At 38.8% G+C, this 13,247-nt stretch overlaps 1 protein-coding gene across 3 annotated transcripts in view; it reads right to left on the minus strand.

Moving 5' to 3' along the window:
• The window catches only part of LPIN1 (lipin 1), a 53,432-nt gene that overhangs the window by 19,299 nt on the left and 20,886 nt on the right, over window positions 1-13,247 (minus strand). For 2 of the 3 annotated variants that reach the window (XM_025163190.2, XM_007422917.3), the window contains 5 exons: window positions 11,089-11,182; window positions 10,240-10,430; window positions 5,907-6,000; window positions 3,880-3,949; window positions 1,017-1,109 (listed from right to left, as the gene is read on the minus strand). In XM_025163190.2, the coding sequence (XP_025018958.1) occupies window positions 1,017-1,109; window positions 3,880-3,949; window positions 5,907-6,000; window positions 10,240-10,430; window positions 11,089-11,182 (542 nt within the window). Of the gene's footprint in view, window positions 1-1,016; window positions 1,110-1,251; window positions 1,330-3,879; window positions 3,950-5,906; window positions 6,001-10,239; window positions 10,431-11,088; window positions 11,183-13,247 lie in introns of all 3 variants that reach the window. The other variant, XM_025163191.2, reaches the window with a different exon arrangement.

Raw genomic sequence — 13,247 nt, forward strand, 5'->3', positions numbered from 1 at the left:
TAAAATGTAAGGAGGTGATGAATAGTGTTTGAAAATTATGCACAGTCCATTGTCTTCCTACTTTTAAGAAAAGAAAGCTACGCAAAAATTAACGCAGTTGTGGCATTACTTTATTGCAAAATCCATTCTTACTGGCAACCATAGTTCTGTTCTATCCAGCTATGAGGGAAACATTTATTCAGGTGATTCACACATGGAGCATTATTATGATTAACAGCCTCTTCCAGGACTTACTTCTACAAGTTTAATGGGGAATATTAGTGATAAGTAAAAGGTAAAAGTAACATTGAATGAAACTTGACTCACTGATGACTTCATGGATACATCCATGTTGTTTTCTTGGCAGCAATACAGAAGTGAATCACAGCTGCATTATTCCATTTAATGATTGTAAGGCATTAGCTAAATGGGCCATCTATATCCACTGTCAAAAAAGAGAATACTAAAAGGGCCTAGCCATCATAATCATGCCTTTTTTTAAGATCTCCCAGAAGCATTTTGGCAAGCTCTGCAGGAGACAAAATGCTTAGTCAGATGGATCAGGCCCCAAACCTGTGAATGAATTCTTAAATTCTTGACAGTGGCCTTGAATATAATTCAGGGAAATAGTATTGACCAGCTTTGTAATGTTGAAGAAAGAACGTGAAACATTATATCAAGAAGTACAATATTCAGCTTCCTGAAAATCTTTGCTGCCATAGTTTATATGACTTAAAAATCTGCAAGTAAAATTTCCATTCTGTTATCACCTCCAGCATGATTGCATGACATTTCTAGTAATGGGTGCCTAGTCTTTGGTGCTCTGCACTGTCTCTAGTTTAAAACATGGGCTAGGTAGGTCCCAAAACAAACAGGCAAAGCAATGCTAGTGTTTAGTGTTCAGCAGTTCATTTTATTAAGTTTGGAATCTTTGAGGAAAGTCAGCAATTGACAGATTTCATGCAGCCCCTGTGCGTGTGTGCATGTGGGTGTGTTTAGCGGTCTGAAAGAAAAATTCAAGTTAGTCCCAGATTTACCTCTTTGATAGAGCTATTCCTCCCTCTCCATGAAAACCACCATCTTCCACCTTTTTTGGGCATCTTATCCCTCATTATAGAATCCACAGTGGCCTGTGATAAATGGATGGTAACATAAATAATGGAACTAAACAAAAAGTAATTTAATTCATGCAAACAAAAGATTTTCTTAAAGAACAAAAGAAGAACACAGAGACAATTTAAACTCAGGCAAAGCAAGTCAAAGGAAACATACTATCTGTGGACTACAAATCTTGTTAAAGCAAAACCTAATGGTATCCAGAACTGTACGGAAATAACTTAAACAAGAACACTTCAAAAATTCACAAAAAAAAAGGAAAGAAAAATGGGAACAAAAAAGGCATAATAAGTTTAGTATAATGTACCAAAAATGGGGAGAAAGAAATACTAATTCTGTTTAGTATAAATTATAAAGACATTTTATTAGTAAGGAATTCAGCATGGCTATCTTCCATAAAAATAATAGAAAAATAGCACAAGGTTTTACTATCTTCTAATAATTACTAATTTAGGAAAAAGTGTTACATTATAATAGTTGAATGAAACATCAGCATTAATATGAGAACCAAATAGCTACAAACTGCTGAAGAGAAAGATATTGTCTTACCAAAACTTACTAACAGTGAATTTATATACTGTAAGTATAGATGACTTCTTATTCTAACGAAAACAATTATTCCCTCCTTAGATTAAGATTAAAATTAACATCCAATGTATTCAAGTGCACAAGGATTAATCCTAAAATGCATTAAAATACTTTGGATAATTCACCAGGAGGTTTTAATTATTGATGAAAATTACAATCTACATGTGTGAGTGAGCCATCAGGGAAGCAACAATTGTTTTCGTACCTTTTACCTCAAAGGCCATGCCTTTTCAATCTGTTCACATTCACATTCCACATGAAGGCTGCAGCAGTGAGGGAACCAGAAGCTGGACTACAAATACCTTCATCTCTAAGGATTGGCTATAGTAGATGAGACTTGGAACAGCAACATCTGAGATGCATACAGTACTGGGTCTTCCCTTCAGGCTTACAGCAGTAACATAGAGATCCAGTTTTCTGTGAGCAATGTCCCAGGAAATACTACAGGTAGTCCTCGGGTTACGACGGCAGAATTGCCGTCACTAAGCAATGTGGTCATAAAGTGTGACATCAAATGACTGCGACACTTAGTGACAACAATCCCGGCAGTCCCAATTGCTATTGTAACCCTAAGATGCGCAGGTCATTAAGTAGGAAGCAACAAGAGTCCCAGGTTAGGAGAGTGGGAGTACTGGGGAGAGTAGGAGAGGCCAGGGGAGGCCCTGGAAGGCCCGGCACAGGCTGTCTGCAAGTGCAGGGAGGCCAGGGAAACCAAAGCATAGAGTCACACGAGTGCAGGTAGGCTGGAGGAAGCAGGGCACCATGCGAGCGAAAGGAGGCTGGGGGAAGCGCGCCGCCCAAGCTAAGGGAGGCTGGGGGGACTTACCAGAGTGACTTGTGACCTTCCCTGCCGGCTTCCCCATTTACTTTGCCTGTGGGAAGCCTCCAGGGAAGGTTGTAAATGGTGATCACATGACCATGGAGCGCTACAGCTCTCATAAGTGTGAGCAGGTTGCCAAGCATCTGAATCACATGACCTTGTGTGACACTTGGAATTTCTAGGATCGGTCGTAAGTCCCTCTCATTCAGCACCGTCATAACTTTAAACAGTTGCTGAACAACCAAGGACTACCTGTACGGTATACTGTTTGAAAGCGCATGAAATTCTGTTGAATTTGAATTCAGTAATGGAAACAGCCTGAAACTATTATAGCCAGTGGTGTGTGTCCTGTCAATGATCTTTGGTCTCTTAATGGAATTTGCTGCGGTAAGGAAAAAGCAAAAGCAAAAGCGTTGTAGCAAATCCTGGCTTCAATTTATCTGTTGCAACTTTACTGACTGGATAGATCAATCAATCAATATGCAGCGAGACAGAAGGACGCTACTGAGTCCATTATTTCATCAAATGCTACACAAATTAAGAACTATCTTGGGTTAGATTTTTATGTCACTATCAGACTACAGAGAAGTCCTCAATAGACTTCTAACTAGATATAAGCATGTCTAATAAAATCAATTAGTTTCAGAGGTGGGTAAGAGAGATTTTATATGCAAGATGCTAAACTCTGAATTTCGTCCCCTGATAGGATACATCCAGACACAGGGAAAACATGCAACAGAATATCATGCAGCTCCAAACTTCATTTTATTCAGTACAAAGATACTTATTAATCCAGGCTGTCTTTCTCTTTGCAAAAAGACGATTCTCAAGGCAAACTGTCTAATCCACCACAAACAATGGTTTTTGAAAACATAATTGCAAGTTCATGCAAAATCTAGGAAGTGCCAGTTCATGGCCCAAGAATTATTATAATCACTGAGCTGCATAAATACTTCTTATCCATCTTCAACTAGGCAAACTGGAAGAAATGACACATCATTCTACTTTCGACCTTCTACTGAACCAAGGAGGAGGTAGTTAAATGTTGTCCTGGAAACACGGTCATTTTTTAAAAATATATAACCTTAGAGGTTCAGATTATAAATATAAATATTAATATAAATAACCTGAACCTCTAAGGTCGCAACTCTCTAGTCATTCTAAGCCAAAGAATAAAAAGACTGCTAGAAAAAGAAAGCAAAAGAGTTACATCACCCCACAATGGGTTACAGTTGTGTGTTAGTCAGGGGCAGAAGAAAGCAGAGGCCCAGGATGAGATACTGTAGGTGGGGAGCCTAACACTACAACACACTGAGTCTGGCTGGAAAAAGACAGCAAGGACCTTTTCCCCAAAAGGCTGGCGTGGTCAGTCTCACCTTTGGCAAAGGTTTCTGGAATGCTTGCATTGCCAGTAGGAGGGGAGCTGCTGTTGTCCAATTGTAGTATCTAAGAGAGCAAAACAGTTTATATGCAATCCTTTAAACGTGCAAATTATCACAGAACTTGAAGCAACTATTTCTACTGAAATGGGTTGGCGTCAAAGCTTTTAATTAAACCACTTCAGGCCTTACATTAATATTCATCTCAGTACAAGTATAAATCTACTCCTATATAGGGAGGGATATCAAATTAGGTTTCACTCAGCATCTCGGTTTTTTTTTTCCCAAACTTCAATTAATTTCTTCCAATTTTTTGAATGTGTATTTTCCCCCATATAAGCACTTCTGCGGCATATTTTTCTAATACAAAACTCACACGACTATTTTTCTAACATGGGCAGATCAGAAGGATGTGCATTTTGATGCAGGTAGGTAAATTCAGATTAAAATGGAAAGTGACCAAATTCTTGGTTCAGTTTTATTTCACTGAAGGAAATTCACTATGCCTGCTACTATCGAAACAGCATCATGGACCTGGAAGATACCTTCAAGGTCAACACCCCCTTGTTCATTGCAGGCTCTACTAGATCATCTCTGATAGGGTCATCTAGCTTCTGAGTGAAAACCACTAGCAAATGGGAATTTACCACTTCCTGTGGCTGCCTGCTTCACTGGCTAATAGCTCATACAATCCGGAGGTTCCACCTGGTGTCTAGCCTGATCTTCCTTCCTTGTATTTTTTTAACTCACTGGTTTTGGCCTTTCCTTCTAGTGCTATAGAAAATAACCCTACTCCCTCTTCTGTGTGACAACTCTTCAAATATTTGAAGACTACTATCCTATCTTCCCTTACACATCTTTTTGGCAAGCTAAACATAACCCTTAACTGTTGCTCAAGTGCTTGGTTTCTAGACCGTTCACTATCTTGGTAGCTTCCCTCTTAACTTGCTCCAGTTTGCCACTGTCCTTTTTGAACAATGGTGCCCAGAACTGAATACAGGACTCTAAAGCGGGTCAAAACAAGTTACAGTAGAGCAATTACTTCCCATGATCTGGACTCTACTCCTGTGAATCATGCCTAGGTAGCATTTCCTTTTTAGCAGCTGCATCACACTGCTGGCTCATATTTAACTTGAAGTTGAGAAGGACACCAGATCCCTTTCATGTGAACTACTGCAAGTCCTCACTTAACAACCCTAATTGGGACCAGAATTTCCATCACTAAGCGAAGCATTAGTGAAGAAACATTGCGTGACTACTCCTCTTAGTGATGGCAGTTCCAGTAGTCCTGGTTGTGGTCATTAGGCAGGACTGCGCCATCATTAGGCAAGGATCTCACACTTCTCCTACCCTGCCATGCTTGCCTCTGCTTTGACTCCCCACATCCCATCCCATCCCATCCCATCCCATCCCATCCCATCCCATCCCTGCCCTTTTGGATGCCCTGCACGTTGTTACCTACCCCTGCTTCCTCCCACTGTCTTCTTCCTCCTGCTGATGAGGCAGCTGCTGGAGCCTCTCGCGGCCTTGTGAAAGGGCCAGCAGCTCCCTCAGCCAGGTGCACCTCGTCAGCAGAGGAAGGAAAGTCATTTGCAGGTGGCAGAGGCAGTGGAGTGCAAGATGGCTAAAAGGGCAGCTAAAAGGGCAGATATGGGAGAGATAGGCAGGTGGGGAGAGTTGAAGCACACGCTACAGTCGTAAATGTGGGCAGGCTGCCAAGTGCCTGAATTTTGATCACATGACCACAGGGGCACTGCAACATTGTAACTTCAAGGGCCAGTCGTAACTACTTTTCGTTCAGCCCCGTCGTAACTTCATTCGTAAATTCACTGAACGAATGGTCATTAATCTATATACTTGTCCCTTACATTTTTCCTGCCCAGATGCAGAACATTACATTTCTCACTTTAAATTCCATCCTGTTAATTTCAACGTATTGCTCAAGCCACTCTTTTTTAATCTGTTCATTTTCAACTATTCCTGTTTGTTGCTGCACACACTTTGTTCTGCTGAGCTGTACTCACTTGTTTCCAATCTTCACTACAAGGTTAGGGTCATCAATGATAGCTGGATTGTCCACAAACTGCTGGTAAGTGACTTCTTGTTCTAAAAACTTTTCTGTTTGGAAGACAAAAACATGAATGAACCTCAATTAACAGGTCAAAATAGTGCTTGTAATATTGTAGAATTAGCCCCTTTCTTTTACTGATGCTAGACCAGCAGACAGCAAAGAAACTAGGGAAGCATAAAAGCAATTTCAGAGCCTGTGATCTCAGATAGTCAGCATAGCATAGTTCTAGAGGAAAAGAAATAGAAAGCTAGTTACTTGAGGACTCCCAACAAGTAGAAAGTAGTAGGAAGTAGGGAATGCTGCTTAAAGTGGACTCTACTCATCTCAGTTCTCTTTCTAGGAATTCCAACAGATAAACTCACATGTTCAACTTTGCCTGTTCTGACTATACTTGAGAGAATAGACTGAATGTGGAGTCTAGACTGAATCACGTATTTGAATAAAATGTGTACAGACAATTACAAAACTGAAAGGTGAATCTCCTTTGAAAATATAGACAGACACACATATACACACACACTGTGACCAGTAAGATAACTTTGGAGGTACACTCCTTCCAATGTATAATTTCCTAATCTGAAGCCAACTGGTGGCTAGTGATTGCAATCAAACCTGCCTTCCACCCTGGATGTGTTTTTGTAGATTAAAAAAAATAATAAATTAAAGTAAATCAACTAGCACATACTGATATGAATAAGCATGAATGTTGCATTTTAAAATAGCACTGAAAACAAAATTTAAAACATGACCTAAGATTAGGTGCAAGAAGCCAGATAAACAACTTGGAGCAGCATATAAATTGCTAATTAGTTAAGTACGAATGAGTCAAGCTCAGCTCCAAGTAGTTGCACAGACAAGCGATCTCTACCTCAACCTGTTCCCAACAATAACTAACAGCTCTTCTACAGACAATTCTGTAATCTCCTTGATCCTGTTTATCCACCTTCTTTGTCTTCCCATTCTTTTACTTTATTCACCTCTGCCAAACATACTCATTTTTTCTGCTTGTATTACAAGCCCAAACTATGTGAGTTTCTGTGTATTGTCAAAGGCTTTCGCGACCGGCATACGATGGCTGGTGTGGGTCTTCCGGGCTGTGTGGCCATGTTCTGGAAGTTTTGTTTCCTAACGTTTCGCCAGCACCTGTGACCGGCATCTTCAGAGTGCAGGAGCACAGACAGGAGCAGTTCTCTCTGTGCCCAGGGTGATGTGGCCCTTTTGTGGGTATTTATAGAGATCTGAGGGGGGGGGAGGGGGGACTTGGGGTGGGGGGGGCTTGGGTTACTGAGTGGCTGCTTGTTTTGGTGTCAGAATCTGCACTCCTGTCTGTGCTCCTGCCCTCTGAAGATGCCGGTCACAGGTGCTGGTGAAACGTTAGGAAACAAAACTTCCAGAACACGGCCACACAGCCCGGAAGACTCACACCAGCCATCGTATGTGAGTTTCTCCTTGTTGATCAGCACTGCAGAAGAGCTGCCTGTCTTTATTTGATCTAAGTTTGATTAATTGGTTCTCCTCGAGTCTATTTTTCTCCTAGCAATGGTTTCCAAATCCATCATTTGCTGTTTCTCAGCTGACAGGTTTCACAGCTTATATTACCATAGGAAAGATAATTACTTTAGCTGTTCTGATCGTTGCTGTCATTGAAATGTCTTATACTTCATCATTTCTTCCAAATCTGTCTTTCCCCTCCTATTCTATTCTGTTCCTCTAAACTCAGTTCTTAGAGTAGCTTCTTATATAATATAGATTCCTCAGAAAAATACACAGATGTCCCGGCATACTTACTAACCTGCTACAAGTCAGTCTTGGCTTTGGATAAACCGAAGGGTAAACTTTTCTTGGATTCTCTTGCTCCTTCCCTCTTATTTTACCTATTCCTCTGACTTTTACTAAACGTACGTGCTCGTTAGGCATACCTCTTTCCACACATGGCTCTATCCTTCCATTATATGCTTATATGATATGGATTATATGCTTAAGAAATTAGGGCAATTGTTTGGTAATTTGTGCATGTGCTTGCATCTCCCTTCTCTGATTTAGTTATTATACTGATATTTTCCAATATCTAAGCCACATAAATACTGTTTCATATTTAAGTGTACTTTTGCACCTAAAATGCCTTTTCTTCTGCAGCTTTAAACAGCTCACTGCCAATTTCATCCGCACCTACTTTCCTACTACCTGCCATGGGTCACTTTTCAGTAGAATAGCTCCCTCCATATATTCTTTCTTTAAAAACATTTCTGTCATTCTAAAATCCTAGCTATGAAAGGTATCAGTATAGTCTTTCCATCTTTTTTTTTTTTACTTAATTTGCTTCTTCCATGTTTTCTTCTGTTAGTGGTACGGTGTCTTGTGGTTTCTCTGAACTTCTTAAAAACTTTTTCTTGTTTTTTTTCCCAGTTGTTGATATTCTGTATTGAATTTTTTCCTTGTTTTTTTCCTGCCTGATGCTAGAAATGTACATTTAGTTTCATGTACCCTTCCAGGACTTTCATCCTTCATCTTTTTCAGCCTATTAAGATAGCTTGCTCTAAAAGCCACTTACAACTTTTTATCTTTGAAATTTTGGCAATGTTTTTTGTAATTTGGTTTTCACCATGTCTCTCAACTCCTTACATAGCTCTTCTGGTTCTCTTTCACACACTGAATCAGTTCTATAAGTTGATTTTATATTCTAACTAGCTGGATCAAATCTTGTTCTCTCCAATATTCTCTCCACCTGTTCTCTCCAATGTTCTAAGTTTAATTTTTATGCACATGGCACCAATAATTTATGGCCTGTTCCACAATCTGCACACAGAAATGTCTGGCTCACTGCATTGTACTTCTCCATCTTTGTTTCTTATTATCTTGTTAACGTGATTCTATGGTTGTGCGTCTGATGATGTCCATGTGGAGAGTCTATATTTATCTTTGAAGCAGATGCTGGAAATAGTTTTACAAAATTTTGTGAAGAGGATTCTCTATCTTGGGCATTGTTGCACTTACCCAACCCCACCTTTCTATAATTTCAAGTTCCCTCATTTCTCTACATTTTGCATTCCAAAACCCATTAGTAGAACTATATTCTTTTATTTAGCACCTCTTATAATTTGTCATAGAATACCTCAAGTTTCCCACCATTGCACCTCTAGTAGATACATGCACTTATATAGCATTAATGTTCACTAGATTATAATACTAATAGAGATAGACTTGCAACAATATAGACATCATTTGTTATTGCTTTGTTTCAGTTTAATTTTCAGGTTCCTACTCCTCACTGTGTTTATTGATTTATTTATTCAGTTAATATTGCCACCCATCTCAAAGGTATGAAGCTATCAAGGGATAAAAACAGATAAAAACATAGTAACAAAAACGATAAATGACAAATATAGCAGCTGAGATAAAACCAGCCAGGGTAACCAGTATAACCATGCTATGGGCTCAACCCTACAGCCTGGCTCAGTAACAGAACCAGGTCTTCAGGGCCTTATGGAAAGCCAGTAGGGTCAAGGCAAGTCTAATCTCTGGGAGAATGATGTTCCAGAGGGTGGGCACCATGACAGAAAAGGTTCTCTTCCTGAGTTGCACTGGCTTCCCTCACACCTGCAGAGCCCCACCTGCCTTCACCCACATTGAGAATTATTGTTACCTTCACTACCACCACCCTTTTGACTTCTCTGGCAGGGGGACCCTCCTAAGAGGTCCTGCCATCACTCTCAGCATCACTGAAGCGACTAAGAGCCCTTGCCACATTCAGGTGGTAATTCTAATCAGTACTTCTTTATAATACAATTTAACATTTGGAAGGGCAAGACCACCGCTCTCTTTAGAATCTTACAGAATTTTTTTGCTTAACTCTAGGTCTTTTCCCACTTCGTATGAATTTACTGACAGTGGCTTGCCATTCTTGTAAAGTTTTCTCAGAAATTCTGATTGGTGCCATTTGAAATAGGTAATTTATCTGGGGTAATACATTCATGTTAATAATTGCGATTGATCCTAAGCAAGAGAGCTTCAGGTTCCTCCACCTTTCAACATTTTTTTTAATCTCTTGCCATGATTTAGCATAGTTATTTTGATATACAGGGACTGTAAACTCGCAAGGTGGTAGTGAAGAACACAATGTTATATGCAGATTGTTTAAATGAATTGTTTGTAAGCCTTCTGTCACACGCACCTTACCATAGAACATCCACAAGAGGTCACTGTACAGTTCTTCATAAAGGGATTGGCGCATTCAGACAAGGCATTACAGTATTTTAAAGCAGAAGTAGGAAGTGTGTTGAGCGTACCTTTTGATATTTCTTTATTGTCACTAAGTCCCCCACAAAGTGAAATGGCAATGGATGGCAGGTCTCGGATTCCATCTGAAGTGCTCTCTACACCGCTGTCCACTCCTGAACTTCCAACTGATTGAGGGGACTGATTGGCTGAGCGGGGACTATTTTCACTCAGATTCTTCAAGGGGGCAATATGATCACCACTGAGAAGAGAAAAAGAATTAGCAACCTCCACTCCTTCCTAAGCCAGAGGGCTCATGAATTTCCTCAGCTGACACCTAGCCTACTTCTCAGCCCTGACAGGTTAAGCAACTGGTACAGGGAATCTCTCTTGCAATTAAAGCCTTCAAACAAAGGCGCTTCTAGGCAACATATTAGAACAGGCAAGGAAAAAAAATACACTCCCAATGCTTGCTTCTAGTCTTACTCCAGTACCTTTGACATTCATTTATTTTTTTAAAACAATGTACAGTCCATGGCTTCCCAGCAATTCTTTTGGATGGGCACCCAATTTTTATAAGAATACCAATGTACCACTTTTTGGTTTGTTTTGTTATTTAAAAAAAACTGTCCTTCTAGCACCATAGCCGGAGAGGTATGATAATTCTCCAGCAGATACTTTTTGCATGATCCTTTAATTTTATTTCTTAAATATGACTCTTTTTTTAAAACCTAATTTGTGTTAAAAAGCATTAATATAATAGAGAAAGACGTAAATTTTGGCTATGTGATTTAAGACAATCCTCATCGGAGTACAGATTTCCTTGAAAAGTATAAAGGACAGAATTTTGTACGTGGGGACACAAGATCCTGAAAAAACTATTTCCATAAATGGTAAATGTTAGTTTATAGCATGCATACTTTTTAGGAAAATAGAGTGCAGCAACCTCTGGCTCCATGTCAGTGAGATCATCTAAATATACACCATCAGCACCTAGATGTCGGCTCCGTTTATCTGTAAAATGCAAAATCTTATTATTATCCAGTGCTTTAAGCAAATACATTTTTCTCCTTTGAAGGAAGAAAAATGTTAAGACTTTATTTAATCAATTTAACAAAGCTTTTATCAGGAGCTTAATTCATTAAAGAAGTAGAAGCATAAAACTAGCAGCACAGAATAATACTGGAATAACAGACTTAGACTAGCATCAAAACTTTCAATGACTTTAAAACGACTAAAGATTTATACATTAGAATAACCTCAGAAGAATATCTTAAAGTCTTGACAGGTTATTGGAAAGAACCAATCCTTCAGGAACCCTACTCTGTTTTCTAAGAGCTTTAAAAATACTTACATACAAAAGTACAGAAATAGCCTGGAAGCCAAAAAAAAATAACAGAGCTCTGGCACAATATGAGTGAATTGTCCAATCCAGCCTCCAAATGTGACTGCTTTTTTATGGACCAAATTAAGTTTCTGGTTCATTTTCAGCAGCAGCCCCACATATAACATATAGTCAAGGCAAGACGGTACTTGAGTATGGGTATTTATAGCAAGGGTATCTTTGTTCAGATGGTGTTGCAGTGGACTGCAACACAACACAGGACGAGAATCATCACTAGTGTTATCATAAATTAGAACAGACCTATCAATCAATTTCTCTTCTTTGTCACTTCCATGTTTGTACATTCTTGAGTTCTTATCCTCTTTGTGATTTCTAGGAATAACTTGTTTTTGTCTTCTAATTTGCTTAGGGCATATGATTAGAAAATTGAAATGTTTATAATAATGCATTTTAAGTAATAGCTTTCTCTAAAATGCCATGACACAAAGGAATTTAAGTGATTAGTTCTACAGTTTTTAATACTGAAAAAAAAACCACATGGATTTTTAGAAGTATACTTGCAAGTGAAGAGGTAGAAAATTATTACAGGAATAATACTGAAGAAAGCCTCTGAGTTTACAGTCATAAAACTTCTATTTGAATTTACTAATGAAGACTAAAACAAAGGGGAATTTTCCATCATTTTATTCTGGTTATTTAGAAAATTTGCATACTGCTTTCCATTAAAAAAACCTCCAGATAGATTTCAAACAATTAGGATTCCATCTATTCGTTGTGCAAAAGAACAAAAAAGGAAACAGCTTAAAAAGAGAAAGCAGCTTGTATCCTTGATAAGATAGGTAAAAATGTAAGAACGTTCACTTTCATAGTTAATTAGATTCACACTATCTTTGATTTTACAGTTGCATTGCACATAACCACAGGTAAGCTGAAGTAAACACAGATGATTTTACTGGAAGGTGAACAATTTCAAATTCCAGGAAACAGATAAATGATAAATGTTCAGATGTTGTACTAAGTTTCTGCCCTTTCAAAGTACAGACCCTGACCTTTCAATGTGTGATTCTACACTATCTAATGTTTTAGGTAGAACTATGCTCTCCTTTGATGACCACACTTAATTTGGGAAGGGAGGCTTCTGTGGGTGCAGAAATGGGTGGGCAAATAACACTGAGTAGATGAAGTCACATCTCAAACATGGGAGTTTTTGGTTTTTTCTGTTTAGGCTTTCCTGCATTATAGTAAACATATTCCATGGTTTACAGCACAGTTTAGAATGTTTTCCTTTTTAAAGATTAGAAAACTGCAATATTAATTGTGTCAAAATGAGTGTGTTCTGGGTTGCAAAAAAAAAAAAAGAGGACTGGAATGGTATGTGGCCCTTAGACCTCAGGCCCCACCCTGATTTAAGAGACCAATCTCTCTTTCTACTCTCCTGTCATTTAAGGTGGCTCTTCTATTACAATTCACAGAAGCATCCATTCTTTCATTTTTTCTGTTTCTCACTGAACGTTATCTTAAGTGAAATTATATGTAAACGTTGGACTCCTGCCCAGAAAAAAGTCTGAAAAGTGAAAAGCTAATAAGGATAAAGAAATTGGGGATGGCATTTGCTTATCTTGGATAACTGAAAAATCACCTAAAGCAGGGATGAGGAAATTATTTTCTGTTGAGGTCTGAAACCTGTTTAGATCTGCATTTCAACAGAATTCTAGAGGTAAAAGTAGGTGAAAT

The sequence above is a fragment of the Python bivittatus genome, unplaced genomic scaffold (genome assembly GCF_059951505.1).
Source record: "Python bivittatus isolate LINGU-HERP-01145 unplaced genomic scaffold, Pbiv_v1 ctg000020_np1212, whole genome shotgun sequence".
Taxonomy (NCBI): domain Eukaryota; kingdom Metazoa; phylum Chordata; class Lepidosauria; order Squamata; family Pythonidae; genus Python; species Python bivittatus.